The 22191-nt window shown below is 36.0% G+C and overlaps 1 protein-coding gene across 4 annotated transcripts in view; it reads left to right on the top strand.

Moving 5' to 3' along the window:
• TBC1D12 (TBC1 domain family member 12) overlaps positions 1-22191 on the top strand; it is a 120084-nt gene that overhangs the window by 57734 nt on the left and 40159 nt on the right. For all 4 annotated transcript variants that reach the window (XM_007127230.3, XM_055080896.1, XM_024121551.1 and 1 more), the window contains one exon: positions 16413-16536. In XM_007127230.3, the coding sequence (XP_007127292.1) occupies positions 16413-16536 (124 nt within the window). The remainder of the gene's footprint in view (positions 1-16412; positions 16537-22191) is intronic.

The following is a 22191-nucleotide window of genomic DNA, read 5'->3' on the forward strand; positions in this document are numbered from 1 at the left end:
GCCCTTGTTTTTAAACTCAGCATTGTTTTTAAGATTCGTCTATGTTGATGGATTTAGCTTTGATTCATTTTCACTGTGGAATAATATTACATTTACTAATACAGCACAATTTAAGTTTTCTATTCTTCTGTCAGTGGGTCTTTGAATTGTTAAAAGGTTTTTGCTCTTTTGAACAGTGTTGCCTTGAATGTTCTTTTATATGTCTTCTAGTGCACATGTCCAGAACTTTCTCTAGAGTCTGTAGCTAGAAGTATAATCCTAGATGGTAGTGTAGTGTATGCAACTGGAACAAATGTGATTACATCAACGTAAATTCCTAGCAGTGTTCCTTTCCATCTAAATTTGGTATTATCAGATTTCTTAGTTTTTGCCAGTCCAGTGTACATAAAATGTTATTCTGGTTTTAGTTTGTGAGCTCATTTATTACCAATGAGGCTAAATATCTTTCGATAGGTTTCTTTATTTGTTGTTTGTTTTCCCTCTTTGTGCAATAGCTTTTATCTGTTTTCCTATTAGTTTGTCTTTTATGAAAATGATTAGTTGGAGTTCTTTATATTTTCTGTATACCAATCATTTGTCATTTATGTGTTTTGGAGTTTCTCCTCCAAATTTGTATACTTTCTCTATAGTGCCTTTGAACAGAAGTTCTTACTTTTAATGTTGGTGATTTTTATCCAGTTTTTAAAAATGATTAGTGCTTTTGGGTCTTGCTTTTAGGTTCTTCTCTACTGTGAGATTATAAAAATATCCTCCTGTACTTCTAAAACTTTTAGAAGTTTGCTATAACTATTTAATCCATTGAAAACTGACTCTTGTGTGTGGTAGGTGATAGGGATCCAATTTCCTTTTCCCCACATTGATAGCCAAAGGTCCCAGCACCACTTATTAAATGATCTTTCCTTTGCTTACTGATCTGCATTACTGCCTGTTTCCATTTATGCTTGGGTGTGTTTCTGAGTTGTGTATTCTTTTTTCCATTGATCGGTTTCTTTATCCCTGGGCCAATACCATGCTATCTTAAAAATGATAGTCTTAATAAATTTGAATATCTGGTAGGGTAAGTCAGCCTTACCCTTTTCTTCTTCAAAGTGTCTTGGCTATTTTTGGCCTTTTAGTCTTTAATATAAATTTTAAAGTTGTTTTTTCAAGTTCTTTAAATACCTTGTTGGACTTATGATGGGGATTGCATGGAATCTATAGATAAATTTGGGGAGAATTGATAGTTTTATGATAGCATCTTCCTTTCTATAAATATAAGCTGTCTGTTTGATTAGGTCTTTTAAAAATGTGTTTCAGGATGATTGTATCTTTTCTCCATAAAGGTCTTAGAAAATTTCAGTTAGACTTATTCCCAGATACTTTATATTTTGGGTTTTTTTAAAATTTATTTATTTTACTTATTTATTTTTGGCTGCGTTGGGTCTTCATTGCTGCGCGCTGGCTTTCTCTAGTTACGGTGAGCAGGGGCTACTCTTCATTGCGGTGCACAGACTTCTCATTGCGGTGGCTTCTCTTGTTGCGGAGTGTGGGTTCTAGGCGCGTGGGCTTCAGTAGTTGTGGCACGTGGGCTCAGTAGTTGTGGCTCACGGGCTCTAGAGCGCAGGCTCAGTAGATGTGGCACACGGGCTTAGTTCCTCCGCAGCATGTGGGATCTTCCCAGAGCAGGGCTCGAACCCATGTCCCCTGCATTGGCAGGCGGATTCTTAACCACTGCACCACCAGGGAAGCCCTATATTTTGTTGCTATTGTATCTCCTTGGACTTTTTCATTCCTAGTTGTTGTTGATGGATACAAAGTCAAAATTGGTTTTTTTTTTTTTTAAATTGAAGTTTGGTTGATTTACAGTGCTGTGCCCATCTCTGCTGTACAGCACAGTAACTCAGTTGTACACATAGAGACGTTCTTATTTTTAACATTCTTTTCCATTATGTTTTATCCCAGGAGAGTAGATATAGTTCCCTGTGCTATACAGTAGGACCTTGTTGTTTATCCATTCTAAATGTAATAGTTTGCATCTACCAACGCCAAATTCCCAGTCCATCCCTCTCCCTCCCCTCCTCCCCTTTGGCAACCGCAAGTCAGTTCTCCATGTCTGTGAGTCTGTTTCATAGATAGGTTCATTTGTGCCATATTTTAGATTCCACACATAAGTGATATCATATGATATTTGTCTTTCTCTTTCTGACTGACTTCACTGAGTATGATAATCTCTAGTTGCGTCCATTGGGTTTTGTTTTTTGATCTTACACTAAGATTTTCAGGACGGTGTTGAATAGAAGTGGGGATAGTGGCATCCTTGTCTTATTCCTGATTTCAAAAGAATATGTTTCTGGCATTTTATTAAGAATGACATTTACTGTAGGTTTTTAGTAGGTGTCCTTTATTAAGTTAAGGAAGTTCTAGGTCTTTTACAAAAGTTTCTATCATGAATGAAATATTTAATTTTACCATCTTTTTTTCCGCTGCATTTATTGAGGTTATCATACAATTTTTCTCTTTTTTCTGTTCATGTATTGAAGAACATTTAAGACCTTGTAATGTTTGACTACCTTTGCATTCCTGAGGCAAATCCAACCTAGTCATGATGTATTTATCCATGTTATACAAGATTATATTTAGTTTGCCAATATTTTGTTTAGGACTTTTGTTTTTATGTTCATGAGTTAGATTATTCTGTAATTTTACTCTCCTAAGCTGTTCTTGTCTGTGTTTGCCATTGGCTTTACAAATCTAATTAAGGATTGTTCTCTCTTTTATTCACTAAAATATTTTATACAATATTGGTGCAATATCTATCTTAAAAATTTGGTAGAACTTTCATGTAAAGCTTTTCATGCCTCTTTTTTGTGGGGGAGGTGGGGAGTTTTAACTATTGTTTCAGTTTTCAAATAGTTTGGGACTACTGATATTTTCTATTTCTTCTCAGTCTGCTTTGGTAAGTCATATTTTTCCATAAACCTGTCCATTTTGTCAGAATGTTCTAAATTACTGGCAAAGAGTTGTTCATAGTATTCTCTTGCCTTTAAAATTTTTACTGTAGGGCTTCCCTTGTGGCGCAGGGGTTGGGAATCCGCCTGCCATTGCAGGGGACACGGGTTCGAGCCCTGGTACGGGAAGATCCCACATGCCACAGAGCAACAGCCCGTGCACCACAACTACTGAGCCTGCACTCTAGAGCCTGTGAGCCACAACTACTGAGCCCGCATGCTGCAACTGCTGAAGCCCGCACACCTAGAGCCCGTGCTCTGCAACAAGAGAAGCCACCACGATGAGAAGCCTGCACACCGCAACAAAGATTAGTCCCCGCTTACCACAACTAGAGAAATCCCGCACATAGCAACGAAGACCCAACACAACCAAAAAAAAAAATTTTTTTTTTTTTTTTTTTACTATATTTGATGTTATACTATTTTCTTTGTTCCTAATTTATTTCTGTTGTCTTTTTTGGGCTAAATCTCCTGGAAGTTTTGTCTTTTTTACTAAACTTGACAGAAGACCAACTTTTGGCAGTGTTAATACTCTGTTTGATTGTTAGTCTAATAGTCTTTTAATTAGTAGCTTTGTAGGGGTATAGTTTACATACCATAAAATTCACCCATTAAGTGTACAATTCAATATTTATCATTGAATTTATACAGTCGTGCAGCTATCACCACCGTACAGCAGTGTAGTTGTAGAACATTTCCATCACACCAAAGAGATCCTTGTGTCCATTTGCAGTCAATTCCCATTCTCATCCCCACTGATCTTTCTGTCTCTATAGATTAGCCATTTCTGCACAGTTCATATAAATAGAATTATACAGCATACAGTCTTATACATCTGACCTCTTTCATTGAGCACATTTTTGAGTTCATCCACGTTGTAGCATGTACCAGTCGTCCCGTTCCTTTTTATTGCCGAATAGTGTTTCATTACATGGATATATCACATTTTGTTTATACATTCAGTAGTTAATGGATATTAGATTGTCTTTACATTTTGGCTATTATAAATAATGCTGCAGTTAACATTCCTGTGCAAGCCTTTGTGCGGGTTTATGTTTTCATTTCTCTTGGGTAGATACCTAGGAGTGGAATTGTTTGGTTGTATGGTAAATTTATGTTTAACTTAAAAAAAAAAAAAAACCCTGCCAAATTGTTTTCCAAAATGGCTGCACCATTTAACATTCTAACCAGCAGAATATAAGGGTTGTTTTTCTTCATACTTCATATTGTCTGTGTTTTTTTATTGTAGCTATTTTTTAGGTGTGAAGTGGTATCTCGTGGTTTTGATTTGCATTTCCCTTATGACTAATGATGTTGAACAACTTTTCATGTGACTTACTAGCTTTTAATTTATCTTCTTTGGTAAACTGTCTATTCAGATCTCTTTCTGTTTTTTAACTGGGTTGTTTGTCTTATGGAGCTGTAAGAGTTCTTTATACTGTCTGGACAGAAGTTTTTTCTCAGATGTATGTGGTGCAAATATTTTCTCTCAATCTTTGGCTTATCTTGTTACTTTCTTAATGATGTCTTTTTAAATTGTAAAATATACAACTTATCATTTTAACCATATTTTAATGTACAACTGTGCAATTCAAGTACACTCACAGTGTGTACATCTATGACCATTATCCATTTCCAGAACTATTCATCATCCCACACAGATACCCATTAAGCAAGAACTCCTCATTCTCCCTTTTTTCCCAGCCCCCGGTAACTTCTATTCTACTTTCTCTTTCTCTGAATTTGCCTATTCTAGATATACCACATAAGTGGAATTATATAATATTAGTTCCTTTTTATCTGGCTTGTTTCATTTAGTGCAATGTTTTCAAGGTTCATTCATACATGTATCAGAACTTCATTTCTTTTTATGGCTGAATAATATTCTGTTGTATGCTGTATTATTTTGCTGGGGCTGCCGTAAAAACATACAGAGATTGGGTGGCTTAAACAACAGAAATTTTATTTATTATAGTTCTGGAGGCTGAAAGTCTAAGATCAAAGTGTCTGAAGGTTTAGTTTTCTCTGAGGTCTTTCTACTAGGTTGTGAATGGCTGCCTTCTCTCTGTGTCCTCATATGACCTTGTTTTGTTTGCTGTACCTCCTTGGTGTTTCTTCCTCTTTTTTAAGTACACCAATCAGATTGGAAGAGCCTACCCATATGATCTCATTAAAACTTAATTACTGGGCTCCCCTGGTGGTGCAATGGTTAAGAATCCACCTGCCAACGCAGGAGACACGGGTTCGAGCCCTGGTCCAGGAAGATCCCACATGCAGCGGAGCAGCTAAGCCCGTGGGCCACAACTACTGAGCCTGTGCTCTAGAACCCACGAGCCACAACTACTGAAGCCAGTGCGCCTAGAGCCCATGCTCTGCAACAAGAGAAGCCACTGCAATGAGAAACCCACGCACCGCAACAAAGAGTAGCCCCCGCTCGCCGCAACTAGAGAAAACCCACGCACAGCAACGAAGACCCAATGCAGCCAAAAATAAATTAAATTAAATTAATTAATTAAAAAAATAATAATAAAATAAAACTTAATTACTTCCTTAAAGGCCCTATCTCAAAATGCAGTCACCTTCTAAGGAACTGAGAGTTAAGTTTCAACATATGAATTTTGGGGAGACAGAATTCAGTCCATAACATAAGTATATGCCACATTTTGTTTATTCAGTTATCTGTTGATGGACACTTGGGTTATTTTCACCTTTTGTCTACTGTGAATAATGCAGCAATGGACATGGGTGTACATGTTTTTGTTTGAACACCTGTTTTCAGTTCTTTTGGGTCTATACCTAGGAGTAGAATTGCTGCGTCATATAGAAATTCTGTGTTTAACATTTTGAGCAACTGCAGAAATGTTTTCCATAGTGGCTGCACCATTTTATATGCCCACCTGGCGTTCCATTTTCCTGAATCCTTGCAGCACCTTTTTTTTTTTTGGCTGCACCACGCGGCATAGGATCTTAGTTCCCCAACCAGGGATTGAACCCATGCCCCCTCCAGTGGAGTCTTAACCACTGGACTGCCAGGGAAGTCCCTAATTGTGGTTTTGATTTGCATTTTCATAATGACTGATGAATACACTCAATAAAGTATTTTTTCAAGTGTGTTTAATGGCCATTTATAGATTTTCTTTGGAGAAATGTCTATTCAAGTCCTTTGCCCATTTTTTAATTGGATTTTCTTTTTTTTAAGTTGTAAGAGCTCTTTGGATATTCTGGATACTTGACCCTTATCCAGTATATGATTTGCAATTATTTTCTCCTGTTCTGTGAGTTGTCTTTTCACTCTGTTATGGTGTCCTCTGATGCACAAAATTTTTAATTTTAATGAAGTCCAATTTATTTTTTTCTTTTGTTGCCTGTGCTTTTGGTACCATGCTTAAATAAGAAATCATTGCCAAATCCAAGATAATGAGGAGTTGTGTATACATTTTCTTCTAAGAATTTTACAGTTTTGGCACTTAAATTTAGTTCTTTGATACATTTTGAGATAATTTTTGTTTATAAGGTAAGGATCCAACTTCATTCTTTTGCATGTGGATATCCAGTTTTCTCAGCACAGCCCCCGCTCGCCGCAACTAGAGAAAACCCACGCACAGCAACGAAGACCCAATGCAGCCAAAAATAAATTAAATTAAATTAATTAATTAAAAAAATAATAATAAAATAAAACTTAATTACTTCCTTAAAGGCCCTATCTCAAAATGCAGTCACCTTCTAAGGAACTGAGAGTTAAGTTTCAACATATGAATTTTGGGGAGACAGAATTCAGTCCATAACATAAGTATATGCCACATTTTGTTTATTCAGTTATCTGTTGATGGACACTTGGGTTATTTTCACCTTTTGTCTACTGTGAATAATGCAGCAATGGACATGGGTGTACATGTTTTTGTTTGAACACCTGTTTTCAGTTCTTTTGGGTCTATACCTAGGAGTAGAATTGCTGCGTCATATAGAAATTCTGTGTTTAACATTTTGAGCAACTGCAGAAATGTTTTCCATAGTGGCTGCACCATTTTATATGCCCACCAGGGGTTCCATTTTCCTGAATCCTTGCAGCACCTTTTTTTTTTTTGGCTGCACCACGCGGCATAGGATCTTAGTTCCCCAACCAGGGATTGAACCCATGCCCCCTCCAGTGGAGTCTTAACCACTGGACTGCCAGGGAAGTCCCTAATTGTGGTTTTGATTTGCATTTTCATAATGACTGATGAATACACTCAATAAAGTATTTTTTCAAGTGTGTTTAATGGCCATTTATAGATTTTCTTTGGAGAAATGTCTATTCAAGTCCTTTGCCCATTTTTTAATTGGATTTTCTTTTTTTTAAGTTGTAAGAGCTCTTTGGATATTCTGGATACTTGACCCTTATCCAGTATATGATTTGCAATTATTTTCTCCTGTTCTGTGAGTTGTCTTTTCACTCTGTTATGGTGTCCTCTGATGCACAAAATTTTTAATTTTAATGAAGTCCAATTTATTTTTTTCTTTTGTTGCCTGTGCTTTTGGTACCATGCTTAAATAAGAAATCATTGCCAAATCCAAGATAATGAGGAGTTGTGTATACATTTTCTTCTAAGAATTTTACAGTTTTGGCACTTAAATTTAGTTCTTTGATACATTTTGAGATAATTTTTGTTTATAAGGTAAGGATCCAACTTCATTCTTTTGCATGTGGATATCCAGTTTTCTCAGCACCATTTCTTCGAAGACTGTCCTTTCCCCATTAAATTGCCTTGGCACACTTGTTGACAATCAGTTGACCACATTTGTGAGAGTTTATTTCTGTGCTGTTTTATTCCGTTAGTCTGTATGTCTGTCCTTTTGCCAGTACCACAAGGTTTTGATTACTGTAGCTTTGTAGTAAGTTTTGAAATCAAGAAATGTGAGTACTCCAAATTTGTGTTCCTTTTAAAGATTGTTTTGACTATTTGAGATCCGTTGATATTCTTTATAAATTTTAGGATGGGTTTTTCTATGTTTGCAAAAAATGCTATTGGGATTTTGATATGTATTATACTGAATCTGTATGTTGCTTTGAGTAGTAGTGTCAGCTTAACAATATAAAGTCTTCCAGTCTATGAACATGGGATGCTTTCCATTTTTTTTAGGTCTTGTTCAATTTCTTTTTGCAGGGTTTTATAGTTTCTGGTGTACAAATCTTTCACTTCCTTGGTAAAATTTAATACTGAGTATTTTATTCTTTTTGATGCTATTGTAAAAGGAATTGTTTTCTTAATTTCTTTTTTGGGTTGTTCATGCTAGTGTATAGAAACAACCCTATTTTGTGTGTTACTGCAACTTTGCTGAATTCACAAATTAGCTCTTAACAGTTTTTTGATGTGAATTCTTTAAGATTTTCTACATATAAGATCATGTCATCTGTGAAAAGAGATAACTTTACATCTTCCTTTCCAATTCGGTTGCCTTTTATTGTTTTTTTGCCTGATTGCTCTATTATTATGTTGAGTAGAATTGGCAAAAGTGGACATCCCTGCCTTGTTCTTGATCTTAGGGGAAAAGCTTTCAGTCCTTCATCACTGTGTATGATGATAGCTGTGGATTTTTCATATATGGTCTTTAGCATGTTGAGGAAGTTCCCTCCTATTCCTGGTTTATTGAGTGTTTTTGTCATGAAAGAGCGTCAGATTTTGTCAAATGTTTTTTTCTACGTCAGTGGAGATGATCATATGGTTTTACCCATTATTCTATTACTATGATGAATTACCTTGATTAATTTTAATATGTTGAGCTACCCTTGCATTCTGGGGATAAGTTCCACTTGGTCATGGTGTATAATCCTTATAATAGCTGCTGAATTCTGTATGTTGGTATTTGGTGAGGATTTTTGAAGAATTTGGTCTGTAGTTTTCTTTTTCCTAGTGTCTTTGTATGGCTTTGTATCAGGGTGATGCTGACCTCATAGAATGAGTTAGGAAGTATTCTCTGCTCTTTAGTTTTTTGTTTTTTGGGTTTTTTTGTTTCTGTTTTTGTTTTTTTTGGAGGGATTCCCTTAAAGTTAACAAGAAAATGAGTCCACTTCTACCATACTGTTTTCAGATTGTACTGAAGGTATTAGCTAGCACAATGACAACATTAGATTGAAAGACTTGTAAAGAGTAAAACCTTTTATTTGCAGGTAATATGACTGTGTTCCCATATAATCCATGAGAATAAATGGAAAGTAAGATAATTCAATAAAGTAATAGGATATAAAGTTAAAATACAAAAGTTAATAGCTATTATATGTACAGCAACCAATAGTAGATATATGGAAGAGAAAGTACCATTTTTCAATATCAATAGAAATAAAATACTAGAAATAAACATAGCAAGAATATACAGGGCTTCCCTGGTGGTGCAGTGGTTAAGAATCTGCCTGCCAATGCAGGGGACATGGGTTCAAGCCCTGATCCGGGAAGATCCCACATGCCGCGGAGCAGCTAAGCCCTTGAACCACAACTACTGAGCCTGCGCTCTAGAGCCTGCAAGCCACAACTACTGAGCCCTTGTGCCTAGAGCCAGTGCTCCACAACAAGAGAAGGCACCGCAATGAGAAGCCCACACACCGCAATGAAGACTAGCCCCTGCTACCGCAGCTATAGAAAGCCCGTGGGCAGCAACGAAGATCCAATGCAGCCAAAATAAATAAATTAAAAAAAAAAAAGAATATACAAAAGATGAGTGGGAAAAACATTAAAACAATCTTGAAGGAGCTGTCAGGGAGGAAGAAATTTTCCTCTACCTTTCTGATTTCCTCTGGCTGATCTAAGAATTAAATTGACATGAGAGATGAACAGAAAATCAAACAAAAATGTAGTAATATGTATACATGGGAGAGACCCAGGAAAACTGAGTAACTCCTCTCCTTTTCAGTTTTTTAGAAGAGTTTGAGAAAAATTGGTATTCTTCTTTCAGTATTTGTTAGATTTCACCAGTGAAGCCATCTGGTCCTCAGCTTTTCTTTGTTAGGAGGTTTTTGATTGTTGAGTCAATCTCTTTACTTATAAGTCTATTTAGATTTTCTGTTCCTTGAGTCAGTTTTAGTAGTATGTGTATATTTCTAGGAATTTTTCCATTTCACCTAAGTTATTTGATTTGTTTGTGAACAGTTGTTCATAGTATTCATATACTTCTTATTCGTAGTAATGTCCCACTTTTATTTCTGCTTTTAGCAATTTGAATCTTCTCTTTTTTTCTTAGTCAGTCCAGCTAAAAGTTTGTCAACTTTGTTGATCTTCGCAAAGAACTTGTTTAAAATTTTTTCCTATTGTTTTTCAATTCTCTATTTCATTTTGTCCACTCTGATCCTTATTATTTCCTTCCTTCTGCTAGCTTTAAGTTTAGTTTGCTCTTCTTTTTCTAGTTTTTTCCAGGGCTGCAGTTAGATTATTGATATGAGGTATGGCTCTTTTTAAATGTAGGTGTTCACAACTGTAAAATTTCCTCTTAACATTGCCTTTACTGTATCTCGCAAGTTTTTCTATGTTGTACTTCCATTTCAGTTCATCTCAGGTGTTTTCTAATTTATGATTTCTTCATTGACCTATTGGTTATTTAAGACTGTGTTGTTTAGGGACTTCCCCGGCAGTCCACTGGTTAAGACTCTGCCTTCCAATGCAGGAGGCGTGGGTTTGATCCCTGGTCAGGGAACTAAGATCCCACATGCTGCAGGGTATGGCCAAAATCTGAAAAAAAAAAAAAAGAAAGAAAAAAAAAAGACTGTGTTTTTTAATTTCCACATATTTGTGAATTTTCCAGTTTTCTTCCTGTTATTGATTTATAGTTTCATTTTATTCTGGTTGGGAAAGATACTTTGTGTGATTTTAATTTTTTTAAACTTACTATAATATTTGTGCATTAACATATAGTTCATCCTGGAAAATATTCCATGTGTCCTTGAGAATGTGTATTTTATTGTTGTTGAGTGGGATGCTCTGTGTATGCCTGTTTGGCCTAATTGATTTATAATGTTTAAGTCTTCTATTTCCTTTTTGATCTGTCTGGTTGTTTTATTATTAAAAGTAGGGTACTGAAGTCTCCAGTTATTATTGTAGAACTGTCTGTTTCTTCCTTCAGTATCGTCAATTTTTCTTCATATATTTTGGAGCTCTGTTGTTATGTGTGCATGTATTTATAATTTTGGAGCTCTGTTGTTATGTGTGCATGTATTTATAATAGCTGCATCTTCTTACTGGATTAAACTTTTCTTCCCCCGACATATAATGTTCTCTTTTGCCTCTTGTAACCTTTTTGACTTAACATCTATTTTGTATGACAATAATATAGCCACTCCAGCTCTCTTTTGGTTACTATTTGCTTTCAATATAATTTTCCATCCTTTTACTTCAACCTTTTGGTATTTTTTTTTATCTAAACTGAATCTCTTGTAGACACCATATAGTGTTTTTAATCCAGTCTGCCAGTCACTCTCCTTTTTTTTTTTTTTGTGGTACACAGGCCTCTCACTGTTGTGGCCTCTCCCGTTGTGGAGCACAGGCTCTGGACGTGCAAGCTCAGCGGCCATGGCTCATGGCCTAGCCTAGCCCCTAGCCACTCCGCAGCATGTGGGATCTTACCGGACCAGGGCACGAACCCGTGTCCCCTGCATCGGCAGGCGGACTCTCAACCACTGCGCCACCAGGGAAGCCCCACTCTCCTTTTAATAGGGGAGTATAATCAGTTTATATTTAAATTCATTGTTGATGAGAAAGGATTTACTTCTTCCATTTAGCTGTTTGTTTTCTGTATGTCTTATGTGGTTTTTTTTTTTTTTTGCGGTACACGGGCCTCTCACTGTTGTGGCCTCTCCCATTGCGGAGCACAGGCTCCGGATGCACAGCCTCAGCGGCCATGGCTCATGGGCCCAGCCGCTCCGCGGCATGTGGGATCTTCCCGGACTGGGGCACGAACCCGTGTCCCCTGCATCGGCAGGCGGACTCTCAACCACTGCGCCACCAGGGAAGCCCTCTTATGTGGTTTTATGTTCCTCAATTTCTCCATTATCCCTTTTTGTATTTAGTTGAGTTTTTAATTTTTTAAATAAATTTTATTTATTTATTTATTTATTTATTTTTGGCTGTGTTGGGTCTTCGTTGCTGCGCTCAGGCTTTCTCTAGTTGCAGCGAGCGGGGACTACTTTTTGTTGCGGTGCACGGGCTTCTCATTGCAGTAGCTTCTCTTGTTGCAGAGCACAGGCTCTAGGCACATGGGCTTCAGTAGTTGTGGCTCGTGGGCTCTAGAGCACAGGCTCAGTAGTTGTGGCACAGGGGCTTAGTTGCTCCACAGCATGTGGGATCTTCCCGGACCAGAGCTCAAACCCATGTCCCCTGCATTGGCAGGCAGATTCTTAACCACTGCGCCCACCACGGAAGCCCTAGTTGAGTTTTTTTAGTATACCATTTTGATTCCCTTCTTTTATGTATATTTTGAAGTTATTAGTGGTAACTTTAGGGATTACAATTAACATCTTAAACTTAAGAAAACCTAGTTTGAATAATACCAAATTCATTTCATTAGCATATAAGCTAGTTTCATTAGTGTACAAACACTATGCTACTGTACATCTCTGTTCCTTCTCCTTTATATTGTTATTGTCAGAGATTACACGTTTATACATTGTGTGCGCAACAACATAAATTTGTAAAGGTTATTTTATTCATTTACCTCTTAAATCACATAGGAAAAATGTGTAGTTACAGACAAAAAAGTACAATAATACTGGCGTTCACATTTACCTATGTAGTTAATTTTACCAATGTTATTTCTTCTTACGGCTTTGAGTTACTTTTCATTTCACTCTGAAGAACTCCTAACATTTCTTGTAGGGCAGATCTGTTAGGAATGAGCTCCCTTAACTTTTGTTTATCTAGAAATATCTTCATTTCTCCTTCATTCTTGAAGGATAGATTTGCTGCATATAGAATTCTCAGTTGATAATTTTTTTCCTTTCAGAACTTTAAATTATGTCAGCCTGACACCTTCTGGCTCCCATGGTGTCTGATGAGAAATCGGGTGTTAATCTTATTGAGGATACCTTGTTTTTGATAGTCGCTTCTCTCTTGGTGCTTTCATAATTCCCCCTTTGTCTTTTGACAGTTTGACCATAATGTGTCTCAGTGTTTGGCTCCTTGAGTTTATTCTGCTTGGAGTTTGTTGAGCTTTTTGGTTGTGTAGATTTGTATCTTTCATCATATTTGAGAAGTTTTTAGCCATTGTTTCTTCAAAATTTTTTCTGCCCCTTTGTTTTCCTCTTCTGCTTCTGGCACTCTTATAGTACATGACTCTGCTCATTTTTATTCATTCTTTTTTCTTTGTGCTTCTGAATTCAATTAGGGATAATTGATAAGTTCAGTAAGTTCAGTTGTCTTATCTTCATGTTTGCTGATCTTTTCTTCTGCTTGCTGTAATCTGATGTTGAACTCCTGTAGTGAATTTTTAATTTTATTCTACTTTTCAGCTCCAGAATTTCTGTTTGGTTCCTTTGTATAATTCTGTCTCTTTAATGATATTCTCATTTTGTTCTACATTTCCCCCTTTGATTTCCTTTAGTTCTTTGTCCATGGTTTCCTTCAGCTCATCAAGAATATTTATGACAGTTGATTTAACATCTTAGACTCGTAATCTCATTGTCTCAGCTTCCTTGGGAATGGTTTTTGCCAAATTCTTCTTCCTGTAAGTTGTCCATATTTGCTGTTTCTTACTATGTATTGTAATTTTTTTTGTTGAGACCTAGACATTCTAAGTATTACAATGTGGTAACTATGTAAATCTGTTTTCTCACTTCTCAGTGATTGCTGATTTTTGCTCATTAAGGGCTGGAGTCATCTGTTTGTGTTATTTCCAAACTTTTTGCAAAGTGTGTAATCCTTTTTGTGTGTGGTTGCAAGTTTCTGTTCTGTTATTGCTGCAGTTAGCTGGTGACCTGACAAAGATTTCCTTAAATGTCTGGATCAAAAAAAGGGACAAAAAGAGTTCTCTTTTAATATTCTGTTAGATACCACCAATGGAAGCTGCTGCTGCCTGTTCCAGAAACTATTGCTCCTGGAGCCAGTGGGCTGCTCTCCCCACTGCTACAGGAGGGAGGAGCTGAGGAATGGGGGATGATAGTTGGTTCACACATGCTGTTAACTTAGGAAAGATCATCAACAGCCTCTCCTTTCATGCACTCTCTTGGTTGTTGTAAGTGTCTGATAAGGTTCTGTAGCTCTGAAGTGGTTGATTCCAATTCTCTTTCCGTCTCAGTTTTTACTTTGGTGGAGGGACTGAATTCTAGATCTTTCTACTGCTTTATTTTGCATCAGTGATGTCTTTTGAAGTGCAAATGTTTAGGTTTAAGCTCAATGTCATATTCAAGAATTCTTTGCATAAACCGTGGTGACAGTTTTTCTCCTGTGTTTATTAGCATGGTTGGATGGCAAAGCTTTGGTGTGTAGGCAGGCCATATAGAGGCTTGTGAAGGAAGCGTGGCTTGATGAGAACTGTCTGGGGAGTACAAGTGAGCTGTGTGGGGCTTACAGAGGGAATTGGTGCATCAGTGCTGGCAGGAAGCCTTTGGGTGCCAGTTTACATGTTAATAAGACTGCAGGAAAGCCATCTGCAGGTTGAGTTGCTGAGGCTGTAAGTTTGCTCAGGGACTTAATGTTCTGGGCACGTGACTGAGCAGAGTTCTATTGGATAGCCTCATACCCAAACCACTATCCCACTGTGCATCAGCTGGAAGCCACAGGAGAGCAGAGCCCCTTCTTCTCTGGTGTCCCTTCAGTGCCCTCTATCGAGTAAGCTTAACAGCTTCATGTTTATTTTAAAAGGAGAAATGCTCAAAGGAATTCCATGTTGTCACAAAGCATATATTGCAAGGTGAATATAGAGCTATAAGGCAATAAATTGATGAGCAGCTCATAAGATACCAAATAGTGTTTAATTTAATAGGCCATCATTTGAAGCTTGAAATTTTACTATAAATATACCAGTCCTCAGTATAATCATTATTGAAAACCTCCAACTTAGAGATCTTATAAGATAGAGAATTGAGTCTCTATATGTGGTCTCAGAGATGAAACCTCTAGAGTATCCTAAGCAGAAATTACTCTAAATTGTCATCAGTTCACTTCCATTGCACACCCAAGGAAGTGAGAGTGTTTCTTTAATTTATTATTGATTAACCCATATTCTTTTGTAGGAGTCCATTGATACCTTTCTAAACTTGAAGAATAGCCTTAACATTATGCATTAAAAACTTACCCCCTTCTTATCACAATAATGTACTTCTAAGAACAGATACATTGGGCTTTCCTGGTGGTGCAGTGGTTGAGAGTCCACCTGCCAATGCAGGGGACACGGGTTCGTGCCCCGGTCCTGGAAGATCCCACATGCCGTGGAGCGGCTGGGCCCGTGGGCCATGGCCGCTGAGCCTGCGCGTCCAGAGCCTGTGCTCCGCAATGGGAGAGGCCACAGTGGTGAGAGGCCCACGTACCGCAAAAAGAAAAAAAAAAAAAAAAAAAGAACAGATATATTTCTATGATATTTTGAAAGCCTAAGTTATTTGGGCTTTCAAATACTTTGTGACTGTTTTTAACTATATGTGAAAATTTAAAATTTTCTTAATGAATATATCACAGCTTATATGAAGGCTTTATATTCAGTTGGATTCATTGTACCTTTCTGATTGGTCCATGGTGCCCTGGCATGCTGTATTGATGTATACATATTTTGAATATCATTCCTGCTTACATGTGCAATAGATACTTAATTTGGTTGGTAAGGGAATGGAGATAATAGGTAAAATCCTTGATCCTTGTGCAGATTCTTTTTTTTTTTTAGATTTTCAGTGAGAGATAGTTTCTTACCAGGTTACATATTGACTCTTTTGCAGTAAGCTTTTCTTGTGCATACCTGTCCTAGGAAAAACAATTTGCATATACATATATTATAGGAATAGAGGCTCAGTAGATACCATTTTATTTCAAGCAATAACAAATTATTGTTCAGAATAATTAAATAGTATTTGCCCCAAAGATTGTATTACTTAATCCTTTACCTGTTTTATATAAGTTCTCTTTAACTTTTTTGTTCTCAGATTCTTGGCTTTTATTGTCAAGTATATGTATAGTCAATTCTAGTACACTTTGTAGCTAACTCAAAGCAAATATTTACATTTTATTTACAGCTGTCATTTTTCTCCCAATTTGTTTATCTCTCTAATATCTCTGTTGATGAGTCTTCTGATATTTCTTTATAAGCCAGGTAGTCTTAAGTGAGTCTTGTTAGTCTAATAGTCAGTAGTATAAGTAGTAGAAATAATTTTATTTAAAAGTATTTTGTATTTGTCTTGAGGATAAGCATACTTTAAAAATTATTATAAAGTAGTTCCCTGGTTACCAGAAACACAATTCATGTAACTTTTCTGTGTTTCAGAAACCTTTTTCCGAAAAGGACAAAGGAACTCAAGTCAGTTGTACATAGTGCTCCTGGTTGGAAATTATTTGGTAAAGTCCCTCCCAGAGAGAATCTTCAGAAAACTTCCAGAATCATTCAGCAGGTAAGTACTAATGTAGCCATGTGGTTTGTCTTGCTTTTCAGATATTCTTTTCTAGATAATTAAACATATTCTACTTTCATTCCTTTTTTTTTTTAACATGTAAAATTTTGGGACTATAGATATTTGTAGGAACTTTATTTTTTAAAGCATGACATATTTTCTGTTGTCTTTTATGGTTGTGAAAATTCTTTACAGTCATAGAACATTGATTTTGTTTCCTAGTTATTCCTTGGATAGCTTTTTTTTTCCTTAGCAAACCATTGTCACCACAGACTTTGACTTCTAGCTGAACATGGTAGCATTTGCCAGCGGCACAGATTTTATGGATAACGGGTAGTTGTGAACTGATAAAGCAGCATAAAGTGAAAACTGAGTAGATTTTGAGGTTGAACTCTTTCCTTGGTCACTCTTCTGGTTTTCTGTCTTAACCAAGGACTTTGTGAGACGGGCGGGTGTGTAGTCTGTTTCTAGTAATTTAGGAGCCAATTCTTCTGTTATCTGTTTTAATATCCATATTCTTGAGTTCTTAAGAATTTCAGATCTTGTTTGACTCCTGAGCTTATGCTTCTCAGTACTAGGAGATAAGTGAGACTGGAATACAGTGAGACTGTATCAATTTGTAGCATTTTTAATTTTAGAGAAGCTGTTTCTCAGGAGATATAATAATAAATTTCCTATTTCTCTCCTTCCAGTTGTAATTTATCAAATTTAGCACATCCAGCATTTATAAAAATAATCACATTAAAGCAATAATCATCATTCATATTGGAAAAAATACCTTCCTTTAAGTATTTAATAGTGTTCTTTTTATTGCTCAGAAGAAAAACTGGTTTCCCAAGTAAATGAGAACATAATTTTTAGATCTTTAAAATCATTTGTTATAGTTAATTTTATTTACAAGTAATTAAAATAGTGACCAGTTTATATGTTGCTGAGACTTAAAACTGTAGTGCTGTGATTCCCAAGCTGTGTGCCTAGGGCACCCCATGTGCTGCAGCTAACACAGGGGGGAACCATGGCAAACTCAGTGATGCTACACATCTGCTAGATATGGTGCAGACTGATAGCTTGAGGTAGTACACAACTTCAACATTAAATGGCAATATATTATTTTCTGTGGCATCGTATCCTTGTGAATCTGGTTTTTCCTAGTTTGCTATGATAAAAATCAGATACTGTGCAAAAATCAGTGTGGAACAGTAAATGAAGGTGATGGTGTCCAATCTGATTTCAAGGTTTGTGAAATTGTACAGTGCACAAAAGGTACACATGCCCAATTAGTAATTAATTGTGGTTATTTAAGAATGCAGTAAAACATTTTTCTTTTAATTTATGTGTACTATTTTTTCAAGTGGTTACTAAGTGCTAGGACATAAATCTTTACTTAATTGTTGGACATAACTACTTATTAAACAGAATGTTTAAGGATTTCTGTTGGTTTAGGGGGCACCAAGAAAAAATTACTGAGACACTAAGGTTACTGTTAATCCAAGAAAGTTTGGGAATCTTTGCTATCTGGACATCTTAAATTTTAACTCTTTTTTCGTGAAGTCTTTCAGAAGACCAAGTTTGCCCTCTAGAGGCAAAAACAGTGGTCTTGCTATTGAAGGTTTGTATTCTTGACTTTATGATAGTTTACCTGAAATATGCTTGTGCATATACTTTAATATCTTTATGTAAACTAACATTCTGTGATATTTTCTTACCATAGATCTCTAAATAAATTACTAGCGGATAATTATCTGTTTACCGGTATGTCTGTGCCTTTAATCTGATGTTTTCATTTTGGAAAGCCAAGGCCTCACCTCCTCTCTCCTTTTTATATATATGTTGTTTGAAAATTTGATTAGTGGTCAGGAAAAAACAACTCTTATTTTCATATGGGAAGAAGGAGTGAGTTGAAATACAGTTTCTATCCTCTGGCCCTTTTCTGGCCTTTTACACATGATGATTTCTCCCAGCTGCTTCTTTAATTTTTGAGTTTTCCATTTGTGTGTAGGTGATAATGTGTATTTTGGTGCCTTTTTCATGGTTCTGTTTGTTTTGGGGGGGACTGTGATGGATAGCGAAGTCATTGTTCCTCTGACCGTTTTCCACGTTCAAAAATATGTTATCTTTTCACCATGTGATGGAATATGTTTCTGCCTCTCCTTTTCTGCTTTCTCTTTCCCCTACTGTTTGTGTCCTCTCCTCCCCATTTGTCTCACTTTGCTGTTCTCTTCACTGCAATTGTCATTTTAAAAGTGGGCATGATTTTCTTTTATTGGTAATGGTAAAGTTATAACTTTCTGTCTCTGTTCCCACTTGAAAACATTTTTTTACAGCCCTGATTTCTAAACTCTGTAAAATATTATCAATATAAAACTACATTTGAGATCCTTGACCATCTATCTACTCCTTTCAAATGTGTGTTATATGTTTGGAATGAGAAATTTAAAATGATGTTAAGAGTAAAGCGTCAAGAGTGTTAAGACACATCTGTCATGTTTCAGGATAAGGTCTTAAGCTATTAAGGCTATAGAAAATGAAGATAGCTAGTATTCCAGTGTAAAACTGCCTGAAACAGTGAGGCAGTGCTAGAAGTACTAAGGAAAAAATAGATTCCTTTGACCTCCCTAAAGATGCCTCACTTGCTTACTGAATGGCAAAACAGTACAAATTTTTTAGAATATTAGAGTAGTAGTAGTATTTTATAGGATAATTATTTTATTAAGCAAATATTCAGAAAGGAGTTGCCATATTCTTAAGGATGAGTATATGTTTGGGGGCCAGAATTTTTTCTAGTAGAAAGACACCTATAAGATTATGAACCAAACTATAGAGTAAAGTAGTGTTTGACTTACCATCTTTTTCCTCTATTGTTAATTGCACAAATAACACGATTATGTTCTCTATAAACTATAAAACATTATAGGGCAATATGTCTCATTTTACTTTCCCTTAGTATTTTTAGGCCTTTTAAAATTCAATTTTTGTATAGAAAACACAATTATTTTCATGTGTGTATATTTTTACAAATATGGTGTTATTTTTTTTCCACGAACAAAATGTTACTATATATAAATTTTTTTTACCTTACTTTATGTGTTTTGTACCTATAGATTTTTCAGAGATATATGAAGTTCAAAAGTGAAAGATACTTGTAGGTTAAATATTTCTTAAAGTTTTATTCTTGTAAATTTTATTAAAGGTCTGATCAGTTTTAGTGCTTTCCATGTTAACAGTAAAGAAACATAAAAATCATTTTAGGGTAATAACAAAGTCAGACCGACTCAAGTTTGGCATTTAACTTGACAGTCAATTCCCAAATCACATGAATATTCATAATATTATTTTATGAGGATTATCACATGTGTTCTCTTGCAGGTGTGAAATTCCTGCTTGTGGCCATTTGAACCAGTTGGTGAGCCATGTTAAAAATTGCATCTATTAATTATAAATAGTATTTCAGTTATATTGTAGTTCAATTGACCTAAGTTTTTGGTTTTTCTAAATTAATAGGCTGAAGTTGGAATACAGCTACGTAGTTTGTCCTATGACCTCCAAACTGCAAGTGAGAATTATTTCAAATGCGCCATGTTATGTATAATTGTAACATGATTGCGTACTAGATTGAGTATACTCTATTTATGTCAAACTGACAGTCTTTCAGTAGAAAGTGATTTTTTTGTTTGGCACCGTTTTTATATTGGCATCTTTTTCATTATGAGGAAATTAGATTGGAGTACTTAGATGATATTTCATGTTTTTCATCACTCGTGTCTTTTTCTGAGTGATGTTTTAGTTGAGTGGTTGAATCACTTTCAGATATCTTTTGGCAAGCAAGGAAAAAAGTTTTAAGGCACTAACTGATTTCTTAATCTGAGCATTTCAAATTGTCTAAAAGTAGAATAGGTCACACTGCTCAATTAAGCCTTTGATTTTGAAATTGTTAACTTCAGGAACAATAGTGCTGTGGAAAGGACTAGAACACACGTGCTTTGTGAGCAGTAAATATATAACACTTTGCAAGTGTAGAGCTTAATTTTCTGGTTACTAACTTTATTGGTGTATGTAGCATTAGGATACTTGAAAACAGTTTGTTGGTTTTAGTTATGCTTAAATATGGATACCTTTGGTGTAAAATTTGAGTGAGCACTGCAATAAATGAACTACTTCTTTCATTGTTAAATTGTGGAGGGGCTGGACTATGTTCAGAATTTGTGATAAGTCCTTAAAACTGTTAACACACTTGCATGTTTTTTCACCTTTATTTACCTAATGCATTGTCACCTTGAAAAGGTAGTGAATAATTACCTCTCTAGCCGCATGTGTGTTCCTTATTTATAGTTAATGATAAATTATTATGTCTTTCCTATGTATGAATAAATTTATTTCATAAATGTTAATTTGTGTGGTCTGGAGATTGAGAGAGGAATTTATAACAGCTCTGGGCCTGTGCTTCGGGGAGAGGGAGAAGTATGAGCCTTAAGAAAGAAGGTTAAATTAGGTAAAGAAAATGAAAAGAATAAAGCACTAACCCCTTTAAGGAAGAGTGTTCTCACCGTCCACTGAAACTCAAAAGTTGAGTCACTCTGTATACACATCAGGCTATTTTGGCTTTTACATTGTCTTTAAAAGAGAAGCTCCTATTCTATGCTTTCTTCTCCGCAGACCCCATATTTTACTTTAAGAAGCTGTTCAAAGACTCCTGCCACCCTCCATTTGAACCGATAGACTGATCTTTTCTCACATTCCCTCCTAGTACACCTTCTTTGTGGTGAATCCCTTTAGATACAGAGCCCAAGGCATCAGAATGTGGTAGGATACCATTCTGTGACCAACTTACTCTGTGACCTCGTGTTAGCAAGCTCTAAACCTTTTCTCTAGTAGAACTTGAAGGACAGAATTCTTTAATTGATCCTAGATTCTTCTCGAAGATTGTCTGGCTTTCATTTCAATGAATGTGTAATTTATTCAACATACACTGACTGTGTATAATACCATATGCATGGTTCAGGTTCTTGGGAAATAGATAAATATAAGTCCTAGCCTTTCAGTTATTCTAGGATAACTGTAGGAAGGAGGGGGAAGGTTCATATTTGGTTTTAATATAGTGTAGTGAGTGCTGTAATACAGTTGTGAACCAAAGTACGAGAGTAGAGATGAAAGAGTGATTTATTCTGCTCAGGATGACGTGCAGTTTTTGTGTTATGAAGTATACAAGTAGGAGTTCACCAGGTAGACAAGATGGAGAAAGCCATTCCAGATACAGAAAATTGAATGAACAAGCAGGAATATGCACCAGACTTGTTTAGCTCAATTTTAGGTCAGTATTTCAGGGAAGTAGGGTAGACGGTGAAGGTCATTAGCCACAAGGTTAGAAAGTTGGGTTTTAACCAAAATACTTTTAAATAAGGCACTGAGACATCAAATTCATATACTGGAAAAATTCTGGAGGCATTGTAGAAGTTAAATTAGAAAAGAGTGGGTTTGCAAACAAGGCCATTAAGATTTATTGTAGTAGTCAATGATTCTGTTTCTCAAACATAGTGCATTACGTAGGGAATGTGTTAAAAATACATATCCCTCAGCTCTTTACTTTGAGTTCTTAATGTCAGTTTTGTGTTTTTCAATTCTTGTGTTTCTGGTTGTTTCTTTTTCAAATCTGCTATA

This window comes from Physeter macrocephalus, chromosome 20, assembly GCF_002837175.3.
Source record: "Physeter macrocephalus isolate SW-GA chromosome 20, ASM283717v5, whole genome shotgun sequence".
NCBI lineage: Eukaryota > Metazoa > Chordata > Mammalia > Artiodactyla > Physeteridae > Physeter > Physeter macrocephalus.